General features: G+C 39.4%; 1 protein-coding gene across 6 annotated transcripts in view; it reads right to left on the reverse strand.

The window, feature by feature from the left end:
* Nucleotides 1–1,360: 1,360 nt before the first annotated feature.
* The window catches only part of CELF1 (CUGBP, Elav-like family member 1), a 39,160-nt gene continuing 19,936 nt past the window's right edge, over nt 1,361–20,584 (reverse strand). For 3 of the 6 annotated variants that reach the window (XM_010192798.1, XM_010192792.1, XM_010192797.1), the window contains 5 exons: nt 17,799–17,927; nt 11,212–11,322; nt 10,840–11,025; nt 9,822–9,965; nt 7,301–8,292 (listed from right to left, as the gene is read on the reverse strand). In XM_010192798.1, coding sequence (XP_010191100.1) covers nt 8,165–8,292; nt 9,822–9,965; nt 10,840–11,025; nt 11,212–11,322; nt 17,799–17,927 — 698 coding nt within the window. In that variant the 3' untranslated portion in view covers nt 7,301–8,164. Of the gene's footprint in view, nt 2,072–5,159; nt 8,293–9,821; nt 9,966–10,839; nt 11,026–11,211; nt 11,326–17,798; nt 17,928–20,584 lie in introns of those variants that run through there. The other 3 variants (XM_010192794.1, XM_010192796.1, XM_010192793.1) reach the window with 3 other exon arrangements.

The following is a 20,584-nucleotide window of genomic DNA, read 5'->3' on the forward strand; positions in this document are numbered from 1 at the left end:
CTGTGGGACTGCAAGCAGCCAACCCACCGCCCTACCTCCCCAGTCAACAACTGTCTGTCCTTCTCTCATCCAGCCTCGTGCTTCACTCCCAGCTGTATGGATCACTTCCAAACATGTTCTGCCTTATAAGCAGGTTAAGGACTGTCTACACCAGTCCAGCCGCTATCTATTGAGAATATCGTATGCTCAGCCAACTCAGGAGTGGGACTGAAAAAAGTCTTTTTGCATCTTTGCATTCTCCCAAAACATTGGACAAAAGTAAGATTTCTATCCAATTAAACACGATTTGTGTTCTCAGCAAAACCCCTTCTCCTAGGATTTAATTTCACATAATTTTCTACTGTTAAGATACCTACGCTAGCTTGCTTCTCCTTCTGACTGAAACTTCATCACAGCACACACTCTTCAGGTGCCTTCATCTAGAAGCTACATCCCAGTTTCTACCTGTGCAGATGGTACGTAGGGTAGGGGGGGCTGCTCCCCAGAAAGCAGTAACCTGTTCTAGTTCATCCTACAAGCCAGAAAAACTGCTCAGCTCATTACCCAATTAAAAACTAAACAAAAACTAAAAAATCTCCGTAGAGATTCCCCAGCTAAGGCCCTTGAGAAGAGAGCTGGGGATGGTACCCTGTTCAGGTAACAGCTCCAGAGGCTGTTGTATTGTGCTTGTCATTTGGGGAAAGAGCCAGCAGTTGTTGGAACAGGTTGACAAATGCTTTCTCTGGGATATTTCACACACTTTATTTCAAGAGCTAACCTAGGTCTTTCCAGGATCCTGCCACCAAGGTCTGACTGATGGTATTAAACTGGGGCCGGACTTTACAAAAATGTGCCTTGGATTACAGAAAATGCTCATGAAGAGTGTTTCAAAGGAGCCCCAGCTTCAGATAACCTTGGAAACAGAAATCCTGTGAAGTTCCTCCACCTTCCTGCTCCCCAGTTATCCCCTTCCACCAAAACTTCCGCTACAGGAACAGTGCAACCAAGCCCCCTGGGAGCCTCTGACAGCCCTGGAGATGGAACAAAGTCCAGGTGCTCTGTCAGGCAGACAGTCTAAGTGCACAGGTAGATGCCCTCAGGTGGCTTCTGATCAGATATTTGTCATACCAAAAACACCAGTTTAAAGGATACCTTTGAAACTCATTAAATTGCTCAGTTTTTGCACAAACTATAGAAAACAGAGAGGTGAAGGTGATATATACGAGGGTGTGAAGAAAACAGCAGGAACCATGCAAAACATTCCTGGGCGCTATCTTAGTTTGAAAGATTAGAACAAAAACATCACATTTTGCTGAGGAGATTGTAGTTACAAAAAAACCAAGCATGCCGGGCCGGGGCTTAACAAAATACAACGTCAACTTTGATCAAATTTTCACTGCAGACTGATAATCACACAGGGAAGCAGGGGAAAAACAATAATAATAATTAAAAAAAATTAAATCAGTAAATGCCAGGGCAAAAATGTAGCTACAATCAGAAGAAAATGTAGTTCAAGTGTTTTCTGCTGATGCCATTCAAGTCACAAGTTTGAACTGATAAAAACACATGCTGTCTCCTCAAGCACAGAAACCAGATCAGCAAAATGTGACTAAGAAGTCTCCTGAAATATTGAGTCACACCATATAATTGACTTTTTCTTTGTGTTTTTTTAAAACTAAGCACACAGAAAAAACTAAGCCTAGAAAGTGATTGGCTGTATGTTCACAGAAATACAAATACTCCACAAGGTATGCTAGCAAGGCTGCTCTGAAGACAATTACAAAGAATCAGATTCACAAAATCAAGTGGTTATCTTATGAAGGTCTAGAAAAATAGAAATTCTTTTATATTCAAATGCTAGTTTAAATATTCCCCTTCAGCAGTCTTTCTAGCAAAACCAATTTGGCAGCACAACAAAAAAAAAAAAGAAAGAAACAAACGTAATAAAAATACACATCAGCATCAAAGGTCAACACAAGGTCAAAGGTGAGAGTTCAAGCATCAGAGAAGCTGAAGAGACAAGGATTTGGACGATGTACTTGAACGCCACATCGACATGCTTTAGGCACAACGATGAACAAACGGCAGGAATCTAGAAAAAAAACAAACCAGAAAGAGGGAGACCCACTGAGTTACACAGAGCAGTACATCCAAACACGGAGAGAGAGAACAAGAATGGGCACTGTACAATGAGATCTCCTGGGGAAGGGAGTTGACAGGGAAGGGCAGCACATGCCAACGATGGACAAGTAAAAGTCAAAGTACATGAAGGACACCAAGTAAACATCAAACTGCCTGAAATCAAATGGAAGCAGAGGCCTGGACTTCCCTCTCAACACCCAGGCTGTGGAGCACTTCACAGCCTAGTGATATGGTGATCAGTGTGCATTCGTTCACCTTGCCCCATGCCCAGTGCTTCCGCTGGGAGGAGAACAGAGCAACCTCCGTCCCCCAGGAGACCGACTCCAAAAAATCCAGCTCCAGGGCTAACATTTGCCCACAGAGACTGAGACCATGAGAGACACGACAGAGGACACAAGGGATTCACAGGTGGTTTGATGGCTGAGACTTCTCTTGCATCCTAACATGGGAAGTTCGTAGGCAGTGGCAGCCTGGGAAATCCATATTCTTTCCTCCAGCTACAGTCCCTTCTCAATCCCTAGGAGCCCACGAAACTAGGGGTGGGTGATTTGGAACGGGGGCTGGCAAATTAAAAAAAAAGTATGAAAACCAACCAAAAAAACCCAGTAAGTGGAACCAAAATCTCCACACATTAGAGGAGAATTCCTTAAGACTTGACTGCAAGTTAAGACTTGTCCTAGGCTGAGCACTTTATGTACCATTAGACCTGCACAGGGATTTTCCTTTTCCCAACTTTTCTATAAACAGCCCCCAGCTCCCTGACTTCATGAGGAGGGGATTCTGGGCTCTGAGCTCTACAGTCACTGTTGCCAGATTGATTAGAAAAAAATGTGTGTTTCCTAAAGCTTTCTTGAAAACTTTGTAAGTAAAATAATGTTTATATTAAGTGATATAAATACCTGTGTTTCCTCTCCTCAGCTCGTGAGCTGCAAGAGATGAGGAACATTTTGGGAAGAATGTGGGAGGTAGGGGAGAGAGGAAGCAAGCTTCTTCCCTTATCTCCTGCTTGTGGCCTTACTCTTCAGCACATCTCAAAGCTGCTGTTTAGAGAGACTAGAGCAAGGTTAGACTTGTGTATTATTTTATAGCATTTATAGCATGTTTGAGAATAGCAAGTGTTGCATTCTAGTTGAAAGCAACAAAAAGCATGTTGTCCATTAAACCTGCAATGCTCCACTTACTAGAACTGCCGAGATTCATTTACTCTTTGTACTTTCCAATTCAGGGACATTTCTTACTATGGAATTCAAACCAACTCCAGCAGAGTATTTCTAGACTTGCAGTTATTTCTATAGTTCTAGAAATACTCTAGATAGCTTGCAGATGGCTGTAAGGTTTCAGTCACAAACCAGAAAGGCAAATTCATCACGAACTGAGGCATGAGAAACAGCAAGAGGCATGAAACCAAGTGATGTCTAAGCATGCACCATAGAAATGATTTGTGTCATTTGTCTGGGGTTTTATTGATAAGAGATTTCCCAAACATTTCACTAAGCAATTTTGAGGAGAAAGACTAAGTTTCACTGAAGTCCTGAAGGACTGGTCTACAAAAGCAGAGCCATGAGACGCTGGGTAAGAACTTAATGGCTTGGGGAAAGTTATTCCAGTTTGTCCTTGTTTTATTCTCACAATTGTGATAATTCTGCCTTCTGTGTTTCCTATGTTTTGTGGAAGGTATGCTCACAGATGTGTAACATCCTTACGTTTAAAGGTTTGCAACAAGAAGCTCTCAAAGCATTTTACATGTTCATAGCTGCACCCTTCATTTGCAATTTGCTTTATCCAAGTCGCTTTTAGACATTTCCAAATGAAGCAGTAACAATTTCATTCTTCTTGGCTTTTCTTCTCTAACTCACAACCATTAACAAGAAAAACCACTTCAATTAATTCTATCATGCAAGCAGAATCTATCATGTTATGTGACCTTCTGTATTCAGATGAAAAGATTTTTCCTTACAGATGTATTTGCTAGTGAGAAATTTTCTGAGGAGCCAATTTTCCAGATAGTAGCACCCACAGATAGCAAACTGCCTCAGCATTAACATGTAAAGAGACATTCACCATCATTGTCTCAGATACTTTTGAAAAATGCCAATCCTCATTCTCCTTCGGATTAAAATTTATTTACTATATATATTTAAGGTATTTTCTAATAGTACAAGCTGTGTATTAGTGGGAGAAAATAAACAAACTAAAAAGAGATATCCTATTTTGAACTGTTTATTATCTAGGGGACAAATCTATGGTTTTGTTTACCATAGTACTTGATACTAAATATCATCAGACTAAGACTTCAATTGTTCGTAGTACTTCCATCTTATTATGGCATATCTAGTAAAATCAAATGTCTTTTAAGAAAAAAATAAATCTATGAAGTAGACCATTTCCATCTTGTTTCTAAAAATACCTAAGTATTCCCTGGTGGCACATGTAATATGGAATTCCTTTTCATCAGAAGTCCTACTAGCTTTTGTTCTAGAAAATTCAAGTTCTTTGGTTTATGAGCATCCAGAACACTTTGTCCATGTGGCTGCTTAAGCCAGTCCTCTGCAGTTTATTTGAACTCACCCAACTCTTACCCTACTATCCAGAAAATAAAGCATCTGACACTGGTTTGATTTGCTCTTGAATGAGAGCATGACAGGAATTAAAAAAAAATAAAATTAAAAGCCCTAAGTCCCCAGAATCCCAGACTTTCCTACCAACGAGTGAAGAAAACGGGCTGAAGACTGGGAGGCAAGAGCCTAAATCTCCAGTGTCAGCGGCAGCCACCGAACAGACACAGAAATGTGTACTTTATCTGACCAGTTCTGTTATCAGAAAAAAATCTGCCCAAGTCACAAACTTGATACATTTATTAACTTTGGCAACATATACATTGATACACCAAGAAAAGGGAAATCTGAAACAAATACATGAAAAGGGCAACATCTTCAGATGGTGAAAAAAACCCAATGCTGCTCTGCTGAAGAGCAGAATGGCATCGATTCAAACCATCAGAGGATCACATCTTTTAAAATGTAACCTGCATAGATTTCTTTTTCTTTTTGGCAATACTTATAGTTATGCCAGTAAGGCACAAGAGCTAGCCCAAGTTAGGTGTTGTAAGGTGATTATGTCTGGGAGGAGTCACTGATCAAACTAAGCCACAGTGTAAACTGGTGAATCTCCTAAAGTCAATAGGAGTTGCACCTATTTGCCACAATGCCAAGCTTGATCTGTAAGTTACAGTACTGAGAACACACTACAGGATGCAGAAGCTAAAATATCTAATTTTGGGCAACAGAAATGACTAGTAAAGAGGCCAGAGCATCAGATTAAAAGAAAAACGGGACAAAGGTCTCTGATAGTACAGTGGGATAGGGTGCAAAGAAGGTAAGAGTGACTGTAGAGACCCCAGAGCACAGTGCTCTCCTCCACTGGTTCACAGCGTTCGTCTTCCCCATTTAGCAGTTGTTGGGCTGCAAACAGGCCACTGAAAATCAGTAGTTTCAATCATGCACATCATTATGTGTGAAAAACAATCACATTCAGGATTCTACAAAACCCTGGCCTTTTTTTTTTCCAGTGAAATAATTTAGGTAATAAATATTCTCCACCCTGGAGCGGTATAAAACTTCTATAAAAATAGAAACAACATTCTTGGTTACAGCAGGTTGCACTTGGAGCAGTTGCTCCCAACTATATTTTTTTCTTTTCTTTTTTTTTTTTTTATTTGAAAAGTATATTATTTATTTAAAAAAATCCCATTATCACCCTGGAGGCCTTCACACTCCAACACTCTTTTCTCAGAAAACCAGGACACATCTTTCCCGTCGTGCAGAATTCAAGTGTACATGGTTCACTTAAGTGTATGTTTACGTTTCTAGAGAGATTCAAATAATTAACATAGAAGGGTACCACATGCCAGCATAACTGGGAAATTTGGCAATCTGGCCTTTGAACCTTTGCCACCACAAAATGGTTTGAATAATACTGATAGATTTACTTGTCTGCCAGCAATACAGACAGACTGGCATCAAAGTGTTTGATTTTCAGTTTAAGAATGGAAAGGGCTCTTCTTGGATGCTACAGGTCAGGCCTTGTACTTCTGACGTCTGAGATCCCAGGGGACCCAGTCCCTGGGAACACCCAACTTTCTAAACAGGCCACTGCTCACAGGTGTGGATTCTGTATGAGATCTTAGATATGGTGGGTTTAGTGCTCCTCCTGCTGGAGCAGAACAGGAAGCCCCAACCCAACGTCTGACTCACACACTTATTGAGCGGCTGGGTCCCAGTTTGCAGTGTTAGCTGGTGCCCTGGGAAACAGCATCATGAACCAGGAATACAAAAAAAACAAGGAAAAGGAGAAAATATGAGGTAAATGGAACTTCTGTTAAAGACACACAGAAATTGTAAACTTCTTCTTGTGACAGAGGTGTATTTTGGTGGTTATAAAATGGGACTCTACTCTGATTTCTTAAAACAACTCAGGCCAGAGTGTCAAAAGTCCTTTGAGCCCCCTAAAACCAGTGTATAACAAAGGCCCTTAGCAACGCATTAGCAGTTTCACAAGTGTGCAGAAGTGTGTGTTCATTGAAGGGGCGTGTTCAATTTTCCTTCAGTATAGAAGATAACAGCTAGTACCAAAAGGCAGAATAAGACTGAATGGCTCAATGCTCTGCTCTGGCTCCACAGCTCCTGTGTTAGCTCGTTTTGCACTGGTACACACCACCTTAAAAGGAAAACTGCAGTATAAAGAAAATACTGAATTACTACACCAAATCACTGCACAAATTACTTGTTTGGGTTTTTTTGTTTTGTTTTGTTTTTTAAAAAAACCATCAGGAAGTTATCTTTGTCAGAGTTAAAAATGAGAAATCAAACCCTGTGAGAACACGTATGAAACGGGAGCCTAAGGAGTTGGATTAGGATAATTCTAGGCTTTGTACCTCAATTTAGCAGCCATTTTAATAGAGAAACAAACAGTACTTGAATAATGCTTATCAGAATTAATTCAAAGAAATACTCTGCAAAAAGGACATTATTCCACAGAAATGGGGAATGTGGTGAACTGTTAAGAAGAAAAATTGTCAAAAAATTCTGCAGGTTAATAGGCATCAAAAATTTCTTGTTTCCAGTCCCAGATGTATTCATCCAGACTAAGCTGTCTTTCTCTTTAACTTTCTACAAAACCTACATAAAGTACACAGGGTAAGTTTTCTTAAACAGGGAGAAATTCACTGCATCTCATTAATATTCAACTGTAAATGGATAGTGAAATTTTCTGGGCAAGGTCATTACCTAGTAATTTTATAAAGTGCTGTGTACATTCATAGTCTGACACGAATACTACTTTATATACAGCAGGAAAAAAAAATCACTGCAGTTTTCCTTTGGCTTGTTAATGTGTTCAACCTTCTAGCCTGTCTCCTGCTTTAGAGATGATTTACTAAATCCCCACCATGGCATACAGTTAGGGAAATCTCAAAGAGAGGATGGGGCATGACAAAGGCTACATGGAATCAGTCCTTTGCTCAGCCAAACTTGGATGGACTCAGTTCTCCTTCCCCATCTTTGTTTTCATGAGCTGTTCTGTGTTATTTCTGCTTTCCTTTCTCCTCCTCCCCATGGTGGTGTGGTGTCAGTTCTGCTTCCCCTTCTCTCTCTGTCCCAAGGCAGTGTGGCATCAGTTTCTGCTGCTCCCTTTAACCTTCCCTTCCCACCCTCAAGGAGCTGGCATTGGTCCTTCTCAACACACACTGGTTACAAACACAGCAAACTTCAAATAAGAGGAAAAAAAACAACAAACCCTCATTGATATGGCACCTAAACTCCAAAGTAAAACACTGGAAACAAAAGCACAAACTTGTCCTCCATCCGAAGCAGGATTCTCAGCAGAGGCTGCAGCCGAATCTTCAGGGGAAGATGTGCCAGATAGAAGGCATGGATCAGCTTCCAGGACTGTAAAAACACAGCCTTAGGGCTTCGAATCACTAAGTGCGCTCCTCTCCAACTTACCAGAAGATCCTTCTCACTCCAGGCCCGGAGGGGAGGGGCGCTCAGTATGGCTTGCTGTCATTCTTAGAGCGCTTGAGCTGCACTTTCAGACGCTTCATGCCAATCTGAAAGCCGTTCATTGACTGAATGGCAGCCTGTGCAGAGACAGGATTGTCGTAACTTACAAAACCTAGAGAAAGGAAAATACATAATTACACCATGCCAAAGCTGTCCAGAGCAGCTACTCACAATTAGAAGTGCAGGTACTCACAAGTTAAGAGAGGCTTGCATAAAATGTGCTTTTCAGAAGCTCACAACTGTTTTAGACTCTTCATAAAAACTTCTTACCAAGGGCTCTCAGGCAAAGCATTGCTTTCTGATGTATGGAAATTTGGCCAAAAGATATACAAAGCTCAGGAAACTAAAATAACATTTTCTAGTCTTCCAACAAAAATGAGTACTGCTGATTGTTTTATAAGAACTCATACCTGGGAGAAAACCAAATCTGGAAAATGTTTATATATATGAAAGCTCATGAAACAAGGCTGAAAGCATCCTCTTGGCATTACAGTAGATTTGTTTGGAGCGAAGTAGCTGTCAAGGCAGTGTGGCACTTGTACCACTATTACATTTAGGTTTCTTTCGGATGAAAAGTTGTGTATCATTCCAGGGAACCCCAAAATAAACTTCTCCAGGGTTTAGAAGGAACTCATTTTAAATAACTTCAGTCAATGGCTGGCATCACTAGCTGGAGAGATCATTCCCTATGCAAGTGTTACAGCCTGACGCTCAGCACATTTGTGTTCTCACAAAGCATCAGATTGTCCACATCTTTTGGCTCAAATACTAAAACCCAAGATATTACACAGGCACAAAGCTATCAAAGCCATAGAGAAAGGCTGACCTTTCCTATTCCATCACAAAAAAAATATCCATTTATCAAAATAGTCACAAAAAGCTTACAGCACTACAAAATTTCCACAACTGCTTGCACTAGGATTTCAAAGTGAGGAAAATAAAGCCATGAATTCGTCGATCCACATGCACAGCCTCCTACTATACAAGCTAAGGAAGAAAACGCTCTTTTTTTCTTTTAGTACCACAGACTTTAGCAGTTAACTAAAAATAATCTATTTGGATAGCTGATAGCAGGACAGGATGATTTACAGTTTTAGGATATGCTTCCCACCCTCGTCTAAATACATAACAAGCAGAGCAAAATCGAATTACAAAAAGTTTTCAACAACTAGGAGGAGGTTTAAAAATTGCCTTTAGAGCATTTACAGAACATCAGAGTCAAATGCTCCTGTACTATATGGTACCCATAATAATGATATATAAAAACATTAATGGAAATCATTCCTAATGGTAATGTAGTAAGTGGTGCACACAGCAACATAGACCATTAGTGAAAAGACAGAAAAGGAGAAGATGAGGAACTACACCACGATTACAGTCTACAAACAGGAATCATAGTGCATTATCTAGGGTCATAGCAGTATAATGAAGCACAATAGTGTGAAATCAGGAAAAGCAAAAAGTCACAATGAAAAGTGGGAAAACACAGTTCATTGCTGCAAGAGTTCAGATTTCTTTATTTTTTAGAGGTACAGAGAAAGAGTCACTACTTGACTTAAAAGCTAAACTAGACAACATACTGGAAAAGAGATTACTAGAAAGAAGCCACCTTTCTACAGGAAATTATTAGATCCAACATACCAAAACACTTGCTTAGATTGGTCTGCTTGTCAATGAAAACCTTGGCAGAGACGACATTTCCAAATGGCATGAACATCTGCAGCAGATCCTGATCCCCAAACTCCTGGGGAAGATGGTAGATAAAGAGATTGGCTCCCTCTGGACCTGCAAACAAGAAGCAGAAATAGAAATTCAAAAAGAATATGGATACTGTAGGCCCATTTCACAAAAGAAAGTGAAAGAGCCATTCAAGCCAAATTTTCTAGACAAAACAGTGAAACTGCTGTTTGCGCTTCTGCAGAGTACTTCATTCCAGAATAAATCAGCATGATCATTTGCTGGGATTGATCACTCAAATAATTCTAGCTCTTTCTCACCATTTTTGCTTGTGATTTTCACATTGCACCGAAACTACTTCACACATCTTCACTGTAATGAAAGCTACACAATAAAGTTTGAGCCTCAGATGCCAACTAAACAAAAAATGGCTACGGAAAGCTTGTGGCCCCAAGAAAGTAAGTAAATTTCAATACAAAATACAAGTTATCACATTACTTTTAATCTGACAGATTATTTTCTAAACATCATCCTACATTCTGATGAAAGCTTACTCGTACATTCTTCATTATTTACACTCATGTTAAATTGATTCTTAATCTGAAGAGTGAAGAGATAAAGTATCTGTGGGAAGAGGTGAAGGACCAAGAAAAACAAAATTAACAAAACCACAACTGATTCTCTGATAGTGGGATGTTACTGGGCTGCAGACTCATACTCTCCTGTCCTTCAAGAAAAGAGAGGAGTTAAGATTACCAAACATTTAAGACTACACAAATCCTAGGAGAAGCCTCCTGTATAAGAACTACTTTGGACAGCTCTTAACAGAGACACCTCGCAGGTTTTCCTTCTTTATCTTCAGTAACTCTAGGATTCTAAAAAAATGCTGTAAAACAAAAGCTCTGCAGGTAAGGAAGCTGCAAGGGCTGAGCTTGCCCTTTTGAAAACCCTTCTCAGTTGGTTTCTGCAACTTTCTGCCTACCTTCTTTTTGGCTTCCCGCTGCACCAATACTCTGCTGTGTTAAGAGACTCTGGTTATAGAGTGTGGGCAATGCAGCAGCAGCATATTGTTGGATTCCAGAATAAGCCTGTGTGAGGGCTTCCATTGTGCTACCTGTCCCATTTGAGAGACCACTACTGCCAAGTCCTCCATTTAAGGCTGCCATTCCTGTATAAGAAAGAGGAAATAAAGATGACTGAGTACTTCCACTTGAATCAGATCGATTACCTTTCGAATACTCCACACTATTACAAAAAGGCAGGGAGCAGAAAAAACCCAAAACCATAGAACTAGCACAGACTGAGGAATGATAATCACCTGCTCTTCCTCACCCCACCAAAACACACAGCTTACCTGCTAAAGAGCTAACGTTGAGGCCTGCTGTAGCCCCTGCCAGGGTCTGCAGTGCTCCAAGAGAAGCCATTGGATTAACAGAGGAGCTGCTACTGGAGCTGGGTGAGGATCCTGCTATTAAAATAAGATAATTAAACTTCAAGCAATAATTTTGTTCCTGATAATACAGCTTCTTCATTAAATATTTTTTACAGAAAAGGCTAGTAAGGAACAGATAAAGGCAACACAGTATACTTTATGTAAAAAAAAAAAAAAGATTGATCATACTGATTGCATCTTCTAATCCCTTTCTACATTTTTGAAAAATTTCTGCTTCATTACAACATCTACTCTTTGTAGAAATAATTTTAAGTGTAAGACACCTAAGACTCAGACAATATATGAACGTTAGCTGAACTCTGTACCTCAGTATAAGGTGACCAACAGCATTGCCTGTTTCCTGCCGACTGAAGTTAGTAAGAATTGCCACATATTAACATCTATCCTTGAAACATCACACAGGGTGAAAAAGACCTGAAACACAGATACTAGGGACATTAAAGCTCCAGTCAAATTGAACATACGGTTTTCCCATCCTGCCAGTAACAGTAGAGCCCAGATTATTTTGACACATGAAATAATTTTCGACTAAAAATCCCAGTGCAGCAGCTGGAATAGGGCCAAGAAAGTTTTGGAATATACATCCAAGTTACACAGCCTATCCTCCGCTGACTGTGCCACTAACATCTTCAGCCATGTTTACTCTGTAAGAGAAGTCTACAGGAACGGTACCTAAGCAAAGTAACAGCTCACGTGGCTTGCCAAACTCTACAACAGGTAGACTTCTACAGAAACAGACATCAAAACCATGAGAAAAAGTTTGCCAAGCTGGCATATCAAAAGAAATAGAAGTTCAAATTTAGGTCATCCACAAAGATCATGGACATGATAAAATAAGAAAAGAACAGTATTTTTATGATTATATGGCAGTGATTTTCCTACCAGGTTTGTGGACTACTACAGAAATCTGAAGAAGGTAAATAAGAAAAACTATGCCTATTGCTATTAGAGGTTTAAATTTACTGCACAAGATGTACTGGAAAATATGTATGGCTTCTGTAAATTAAAAGATACTGAAGACTTGTGCTGCAGAGGCATCTGCTTTCAAGAGGAATTTGACCAAATGGGTAATAGAAGAAGTGAAATTCAGGCATTTACAGTTTCCTTAGTGTTCTTCTCAATTATGCTGCATACATCCATCAAAACTTTGAAAAAGATTGTTAGCATCTTTCAAGCAGATTTACACAAACTACATATTCAACACTTTGTGTATGTGGCACAGAATCTCTGCTGGAGTAAAATATTTAAAAGGAATACAGCAAACTTGCCTGACGAGTCCCAGCAAAAGCTGTACCTAACAAAAGCTGCATGAGAACCCAGGGAGCTGTACTTCATATCACTGTTTAGGTTTTGTACTGACAGAAAATGACAAACCTCCTCTAGGAAGAGTTCTAGACAAACTCTTAATTCAGAAATTGAAAGTCAACATCCAAAACTGTATTTTAAGATGCTTACTTTGAAGGAAATCAGACACTTCCCATCTTACTACCAGTAGCACATTAAATGTTGGAAAAATACAAAAAACAATTTATACTATAACCCTCAAGTTGGTGGAGAAAGACAGCACAGCTGGCTGAATAAAAGCTAGCGTTCAGAACTGAAAAAGCTGCCTTAACTTCAGAACATCACTTGTTTCTGCAGCACTTCACTGCTAATCTACGTAATTCAAAAAGACACTACATTTGATGGATGAGACCACTATTATAAAAACTGAACAAACCCACAATAAAATAATAGCGATATGGAACAAAAAGGATGAAGCAACAGATACAGAGCAAAGTAAGAAAGAATGGATACCTTCCTTACTTTAAGGAGGTTGTTATTTTAAATCAATTCATTTAAACCACTACAAAAAGCTGAATACACAGCTATTTTAGTTTAGGTGACTTTATCAGAAATCTCTTCAAGCAAAACAAGAAATGTTTTAGTACTGAAAACGCCAAGAAAATTTAACACAGTTTGGTTTATTTCCTTTATCTTATGTATATAGGAATTGCTGTACTTGGTCAGCATCCCTCTTCTGATGATGACTAAAGGCAGTCAAATAACAGCAGAGCAGAAATACAGGGCAATTGCAAAGAAATACTTTCCAGGTATATATGTAGCAATACAACAATTTGTGAATCCAGACATTTTTTTGGCTAAGGGCAATGTCTCTGTATTAAGGTTACAATTTTCCTTCATTAATTTCAGTGCATTTTGAACGCTAAATTGTTTGACTCTACTATGTTCTGAGTTCTGCAATTTCATGATGCACTATGCAAATAAACGTCTCTTTTTATTTTTGAACTGTCAGCTGGCAACTTCACCTGATATCCTGTAATTCTTGTCTTGAAATATCTAATGACTAGTCTTTCCCTGTTCATCTTCATCATACTAATATATTTGTAGGCTTCAATCATATCTTCCTCCCATGTCAGCTTCTATTTTTCAGGCTCCCTTGTTGCTCCTAATAGAGGAGGAGTTCTACAGTTCAAGTCATCCTTCCTGGTTTTCTGCAGTTTTTTTGTGTGTTACTTTAGATCAGGAAACAGCAGACAGTAACGAGGATGGAAAACCAATATAGCATAAAGCTATATTGGTTATTTACTCCATCTCTAATTCTTAACAGTGTTTCTGTGCAGTTTTTGGTGGGTTGCTGGTTCTTCTTTGCTTGTTACTGAGGTTATGTTTTCTTAGATCTATTTACAGAGTCATATCTAGTCAAAAGGGCTAACTCTAAGAGAACCAGCTGAAAGTACTTGAAAAGGTTCACAGAAAATTTGACTATGCAGTAAAGGATAGTTAGGAAAGGTAACAGAACTCGGACAAGGGCATAAGCTACCAACTTGTGGAGTTAGGTAGAACGAGGGAAGAGTAAGTCTGTTCTAATTCAGTCATCTAGTACCCAAACAATGAGCTAAAGAGCACTGAAACTCAGGCAATGAATCTGACTGAACTGTACCAGAATTAGTTCCAGTAAAAGCAGAAAGAGTATGATGTCTCTGAAAAAAATTTTGCTGGAGATACACTAAGTCCAGCAAAGTCATTTAGTCTTTGCTGGACCTTTGATAATTTCCTTTGAAAGGAGGAGAAGTGGAAACATACATCAGCTTTTGTGACCACTCTGTTTAGCTCTGGAGCTGACAATGCTTATTGATGTCCAAGTTGAAAAGATGGCAGACAAGACACTCCAATCCTGAAATACTTCTGTAATACTTTCTTGAATGTCCCTCTCACAAGTTTAAATGAGTTGATCTAAGGCCACAGTCTCTGTAAGATGGGTTACCTACAGATGGATGCAGCACCAGGTCTGTTCACTTCCAAAGAGTAGCTGCTTTCCTGCAAGACTGAAGCAAGACTTGCTCCATTCTGTTCTACATCAAAATACACAACACTGCTGGGAAACATCTAAGCAAAATCACCTGAAATGATCAGGAAGACAGCACAGCAACAACATTTAATACCTCTGAGTTCAACCATTCTGACACGTAACCTATGCATAGTCCACAGACTCTGCACTGTGTGGACTCCAAGTTCCAAAGGTAATCATGCATAATAATTGCCTGTTTTTTTCCACCAATTACTGAATTGAGGACAAACTGGGAGAGATGTCCAAATAAGCATCAGGTGAACATTTGGATGACAGATGGATAGAAGTCAAGCCAGTAGTCATCTCATCTGCAGCTAGGTTTAAGAGGTTATCACAGTAGATGCTGCCATATGTCCCACAGACAAGGAAGGCATTTACTAACACATGGTACTGAACAGCTATGAACCGAGTCTTCTCAAGGTCTAGGTATGGCTCAGGATGGCTGCTCTGAATGTGTGGAGTCCAACAGGCTGTGAATGTATGTGAATACATACAGTGTGAATGCACATATAAATATTAAACAAAAGAGAATTTCAAGTTTGCTTTTATAAAAGGTAACAGCTAGTTCAGTGTAAAGAGTTAAAAAGCTGTATAATCACAGGAATGTCACGAGATTGAATGCTATTTGTACACATTGAGGCTTACCCTCCCTCCAGTTTAGTAACAGCTTTAAAAGAGGAAACATTCATACATCTAATGAAAAGCACTGAAACTGTTTGAGTCTGATGTCAGTGACTACACATGGACCACATATCCTCCAGAACTTTTTATTCTTTTGAACAAAGTTTAATCTCTACTCTTTAAAACTATACTTGAAATTATGTCAAAAGATCAATACAACAGTGACAATTCCATGTTACAAGCCTGTGAAGAGTGAACAGACTGATATATCTGTACAGGGTATTAATTCAAATGATCCATCATGATTACTTGTTTGTTGACACACAATCATTTATTAATATGACTGGAGATCAGAAAGCTGTTTGGATACAGCACAGAAGGTGCTTAAAAAATGGACTACTCCCCAGCTCCCTAGGCCCTCCACCAGCAAGATCAAAAGTGGGACAGAATCCCAGGATATGTCTCTCATCAAGGGAAAACAAACCTGCGGAGTGTTGTGGAACAGCTAAAATTCACAGAAGCAAAACCTATCCCAAGGAATCACACAACAGTAGCATAACTTCAGTTGAAAGGATCATCCAGGCTAATGGTCAGCTCTTAGCTGGTCTAACCTCTGAGTTAGGTCAGCCTGTTCAGGGTCCTTCCCAATTGCATTCTGAATCTCTGAAATTATGGGAGATTTCACAGCCCCTGCCCTGAGCTTATTCACTCCATTAATATTATTTTACTTTTATACACAGTCAGAATTTTTTCTGTTGCCACTTGTGTCTGTTGCCTTCGTCCTTTCACTGTACACTTCCAAGAAGAGGCTGTCTCTGCCTTTTCTAGCATGGCTGGCATTTGGATTTCATAATCTGCAGGTCCCTTTCCCCACCTCAGTAAGTCAGAAAACAAACTTGCTCCAGTCAGTAGACTAGAGCACCAACAACAAAATCTTAGTTCTAAATGCCAGTCACAGCAAATTTTAACCTGAGAATTCCAGCTTTGCTACCGCATGAGGAAATATTGGTTTTCCATCTCTGGTACTGTCTGCCGTTTTCTGATCTAAAATAATAAAAAAAAAAAATCTCAAGATATATTCACTTTCTCTATGATGAAGTATTAGTGGGTTGTAAATACAACTGTTCCACAGTATCAATTTTTTTTTTAATTACAGAATAGGATACCAAGATAAATACCAAGGATATCAAGATAAATTTTGACATTTTAACCTTTAAGGATTGCAGACCACAAAGCTTTTATGTAAAATTAAAAAAAAACAAAACCCCAAACTCGTCCAGCAGGAGAACACTCTTTGAACTGAAGTCTTTCTTGGAGATTTCTCCAAGTAGAAAACTATGCAAAGCACCCATGGTTAAACTCCTGATCGTGTGACCTTAGCTCGTCTAAAAAGCTTTTCCTTGTAATCTCTTTATAGTCTTAGTCTACCTACTTGGTCCTCCTACGCAATACGAAAAGCTATCTGTGGAAATTCAAAACACCCCCAACCTGCTTTGGCCTCTCACAATCACAGGTGAGAATGTCAACTCTGTAGGCTGGATTTCAAAACTGGATAAGCAATTTAGCTTTTTACGACAAAAACAAAACAAAAAATAAACCCTCATACCATGCCACAGATACTGGGAAACTGACACCCTGAAAATACAGGGTCTCCCTTCCCATGTCAGGATTTAGAAATACCTGAGAATAGGATAGAACTAACTGAGTAGGATACTGATCGTCATTTGTGGTAAAAACTGAGCATGTCTGATGTAAGCACAATTTAGTTTATTTTTTGGTTGGTTTTTTTTTTTGTTGGATTTAATGATCACATTTAACAATAAGGCAGCAAAAGAACACTACTTGGACATTCTAGCACCTCTGGATAACGTATATAACCTAAATTTAAAAAAAAACAACAACAAAAACAACCAAACAAAACCACAAAAAAACCCAAAAGAGCGAGATACTGATTTCTACGTGCAACTTAAACGCTCAGTTCTAGACAACACTTTCCAATAAATGTGCCAGAGATCTGTTTATTCTACTTTATGAGGTAGTTATAGTATCCTTGTCTTCATTAATGCCAGAGGAATATAAACTGTACTGTTCTAGTGCACAGAATGCATTACTCTATGCTTAAGGCATCTTCTGTCTCCATGTCCAGAGGAACAGGGTACATCTGCCACAGTATCTGCCTAAAAATCACACACAAACCGAATGCAACATGAGTGTAATAATGTGACTGGAAAGAGGTCACCTACCTTTCTGCTTTACGATGACCTAAAAAATTCCTTTTGCTCTAAATTTATCTGACCATTTGGAGGATGGAACACAGCAGGTAAAAAAGCCTTTGCTGGTGGCAAAGATATCTACCCTAAATAAAGGCCAGTGAATCCACCGGTAAAACTGCTCATCTATTAAAGAATCAACATGAAAGTGACAAAAACAATAGAGAAAACAGATGACATCTGTCCTGAAACGACTCCTAAGGCAAACCATGTGATAACACACTACAGCATAGCCAGTCTCTTACCTGAGCTGGTGAGCACACTCAGGGGACTGCTGGAAGAAGTGAGTGCAGCGGTACCACTCGGTGTATTCTGAGCTGCACTGGCTGCAGCTGCCAATGCAGCCAGGTTCTGCAATTGCATCGCATTCAGTCCTGCAACACATTGAAGAATGCACAGAGTTTCTCCTAGAATAGTCACCATCATCCAAGCTTAACAGATCCAGCAACCTCAGCACATGATAACAGAGTAACGGGAAGAAGCTTAAAACAACATGCTTAATACTAGTTACTGGTGTTTTCTACAGTGCAATTCCTTGTTACAACTGAAAAGAAGTATTTCCTGTGCCCAGACAGATGAGTTTTGGTAAAGGTGAGGTAGTCAGGACCACAGATGTAGACACCAGAGTACAGAAATTTTCAAGTAGTGAAAGCCACAAGAAGCATCGCAGCTTTAACTGAGAGTTAAGCCAGGGTCTGACAGCCCTCTCTACTCTTTAAAATTATACCTGAAATTATGCCAAAAGAGCAATACAATAGTAACTGCTTCATGTTACAAGCCTGTGAAGAGTGAATGGACTGATACATCTGTACAGGATATTAATTCAAATGACCCAAATAACTGAAACTGAGAGTTAAGCAGGGTCTGACAGCTCATATGCAAGCCAGAGAACCTGTGTAGACACCAGACCAATAACCTCCTTTTCTTCTGTGTCCCTCCACTCTCTTTGTGTGGGAACAGCAATAACTGCAGAATTATTTCAAGAAGGCCTACACACCCCAGTGGCCATGAAGTCACACCTTTAACGCACCATCAGCTTTGTATCAGCACACTTCACTTGGTCCCTCTGGCAGCCGAGCAGTAGACAATTGTTAGACAATGTTAAGTAGCTACTCCTGATCACAAGATCAGCCAGCGTGCACGTAGGCTAGTCAGCTGGTCCAAAAGTGGTAAGGAAAATGGGAAACATCAGGCATGTTGTGGGCAAGCGGCTAAGAATACTGCAGGGGAAGAAAGGTATTCCTGTGTTGATGAACTTTTACTGGTCAATTTACTCATCTGACTCACATTCATTTTGAGTCATAACTTTGACTGAAACCATTCGGTCAGTACTGACACTGTAGCTTGCCCTCCTTTCCTGCCTTGGTATTATCAATGATATTGATGATCTTCTTAATTCCGTATTTTAGTCACCCTTTGGGTAGGCTAGCTCCACTGTTCCAATTTTGCCTCTCTTCCCTTTTTTCTTATTTCCCCTTTTTGTCTCTACCTTTGCTTACTCTAACAATTCCTCCTCTTTTCATATGACTTCAGACTAGTAATTATTTCCTACAAAATTAAATTATCCACCATTCATATAACATCATCAAAATGTCCTAGGCAGATGTGGCCCCTCATCTTTCAGATGCTTAGTACATACCTAGTGACAAAGTACACATCTCAAATTCAAAACTGAGATTTTAATTATTTAAGTATGTAAACAGACAACATAAGAATGTTAGTGACAATGCAGTATAAACTATTTATTTTCCAAAAACATACCACTACCTTTAGCATAGTATGTTTGGGGTTTTTTCCTCTGTGACAGAGTCCATTCCCCCAATCACATTTAGTGCCCGAAACATGAGAATTTCTGCCTTTAATTAGATTCTCAAGGTGCCATTGTAGTATAAAAGTATGAAGTTAAAACCAGAAAGTTGTATTTTTGTTTTTATTGTGCTACAGAGGGTTAAAAGTGCAAGCATTAGAGCTAGTGAGGAACAGAGCAGCCTGCTTCCTTTCTGAAGCAGTTTGGCATACGCATGTTGCACCTGTCCTCTTGTCATCGCATTGTTTTCCCATCTGCTTTCAAATAGGGTCAAGATTACATTTTGTCTACAAAGTCTGATACAGTTTGGGATCTAAATACCTACTTCATTTTTCTTTCTATGAATTTCAAGAAAGGAGATAGATAAGCTGGGACATTAACAGGACTCTAAAACTAAAATTTTCTGCGGAGAATCACAGACTTGGAATAATTCTTTCAAAACACCATGTAACATGCTATTTATACATCTGAGTTCTCAATTTTTAAGATGTTTTTTAAGTAGAGAAAACAGAATTACCCAGGAAACTTCAGAGCCAACCTCAGCTAGTTAGCTCCTTCCCCCTGCCTCAATCCTTATTACAGTAACAATTAACATGAACTGCTGTACTGTTTTTCTCCTTGAATACCACTTGCTTTCAAACAGACAAGAGGGGGAGAAAACAGTACTATGTGCATAACAAAATCTATTCTAGATCATCACCACACAGTATATTAGTGAAACTCTTTTTTTAAAATATTGCTTTTGGCAAGAGACTTAGATTTAAGACCTCTGAAGAGGTCTAATGTGAAAGTAGTAAATATAAGCTCAAGGTTATAATCATCCTCAAGTATAAATCAAAGTTCTAACAACCAAAACCATAGCACTTGGCAAAAGCTTGTAATTGTTACTGATGGGTGTGCCAACGCAAGTCAGATATACAAACACTTTTAGATCAACCTTCGCACAGACATGACATTTGATATTGTGAACTACTGCACAACTCCGGGGGCAATTTTAAAAGCAAGATGTTCAGTATTAAAAACAAGTGGTGAATGAACTCACTAACGTGTGTTTTATTATTCCCTGCCCTGTGAAGACAGAAGGGGCAATTAACGTGCAGCCCCTGTACTGCAATATGTAGTGAGCGCACCAACAGTCCACAGCAAGGAATTTGGCTCATGCCTACTAAGTCTATGCTCACCACACAGCAATGGTGTAATCAATCATAATTCAAACGAAGGAAT

The sequence above is a fragment of the Mesitornis unicolor genome, unplaced genomic scaffold (genome assembly GCF_000695765.1).
Source record: "Mesitornis unicolor isolate BGI_N332 unplaced genomic scaffold, ASM69576v1 scaffold9119, whole genome shotgun sequence".
Classification (NCBI taxonomy): Eukaryota; Metazoa; Chordata; class Aves; order Mesitornithiformes; family Mesitornithidae; genus Mesitornis; species Mesitornis unicolor.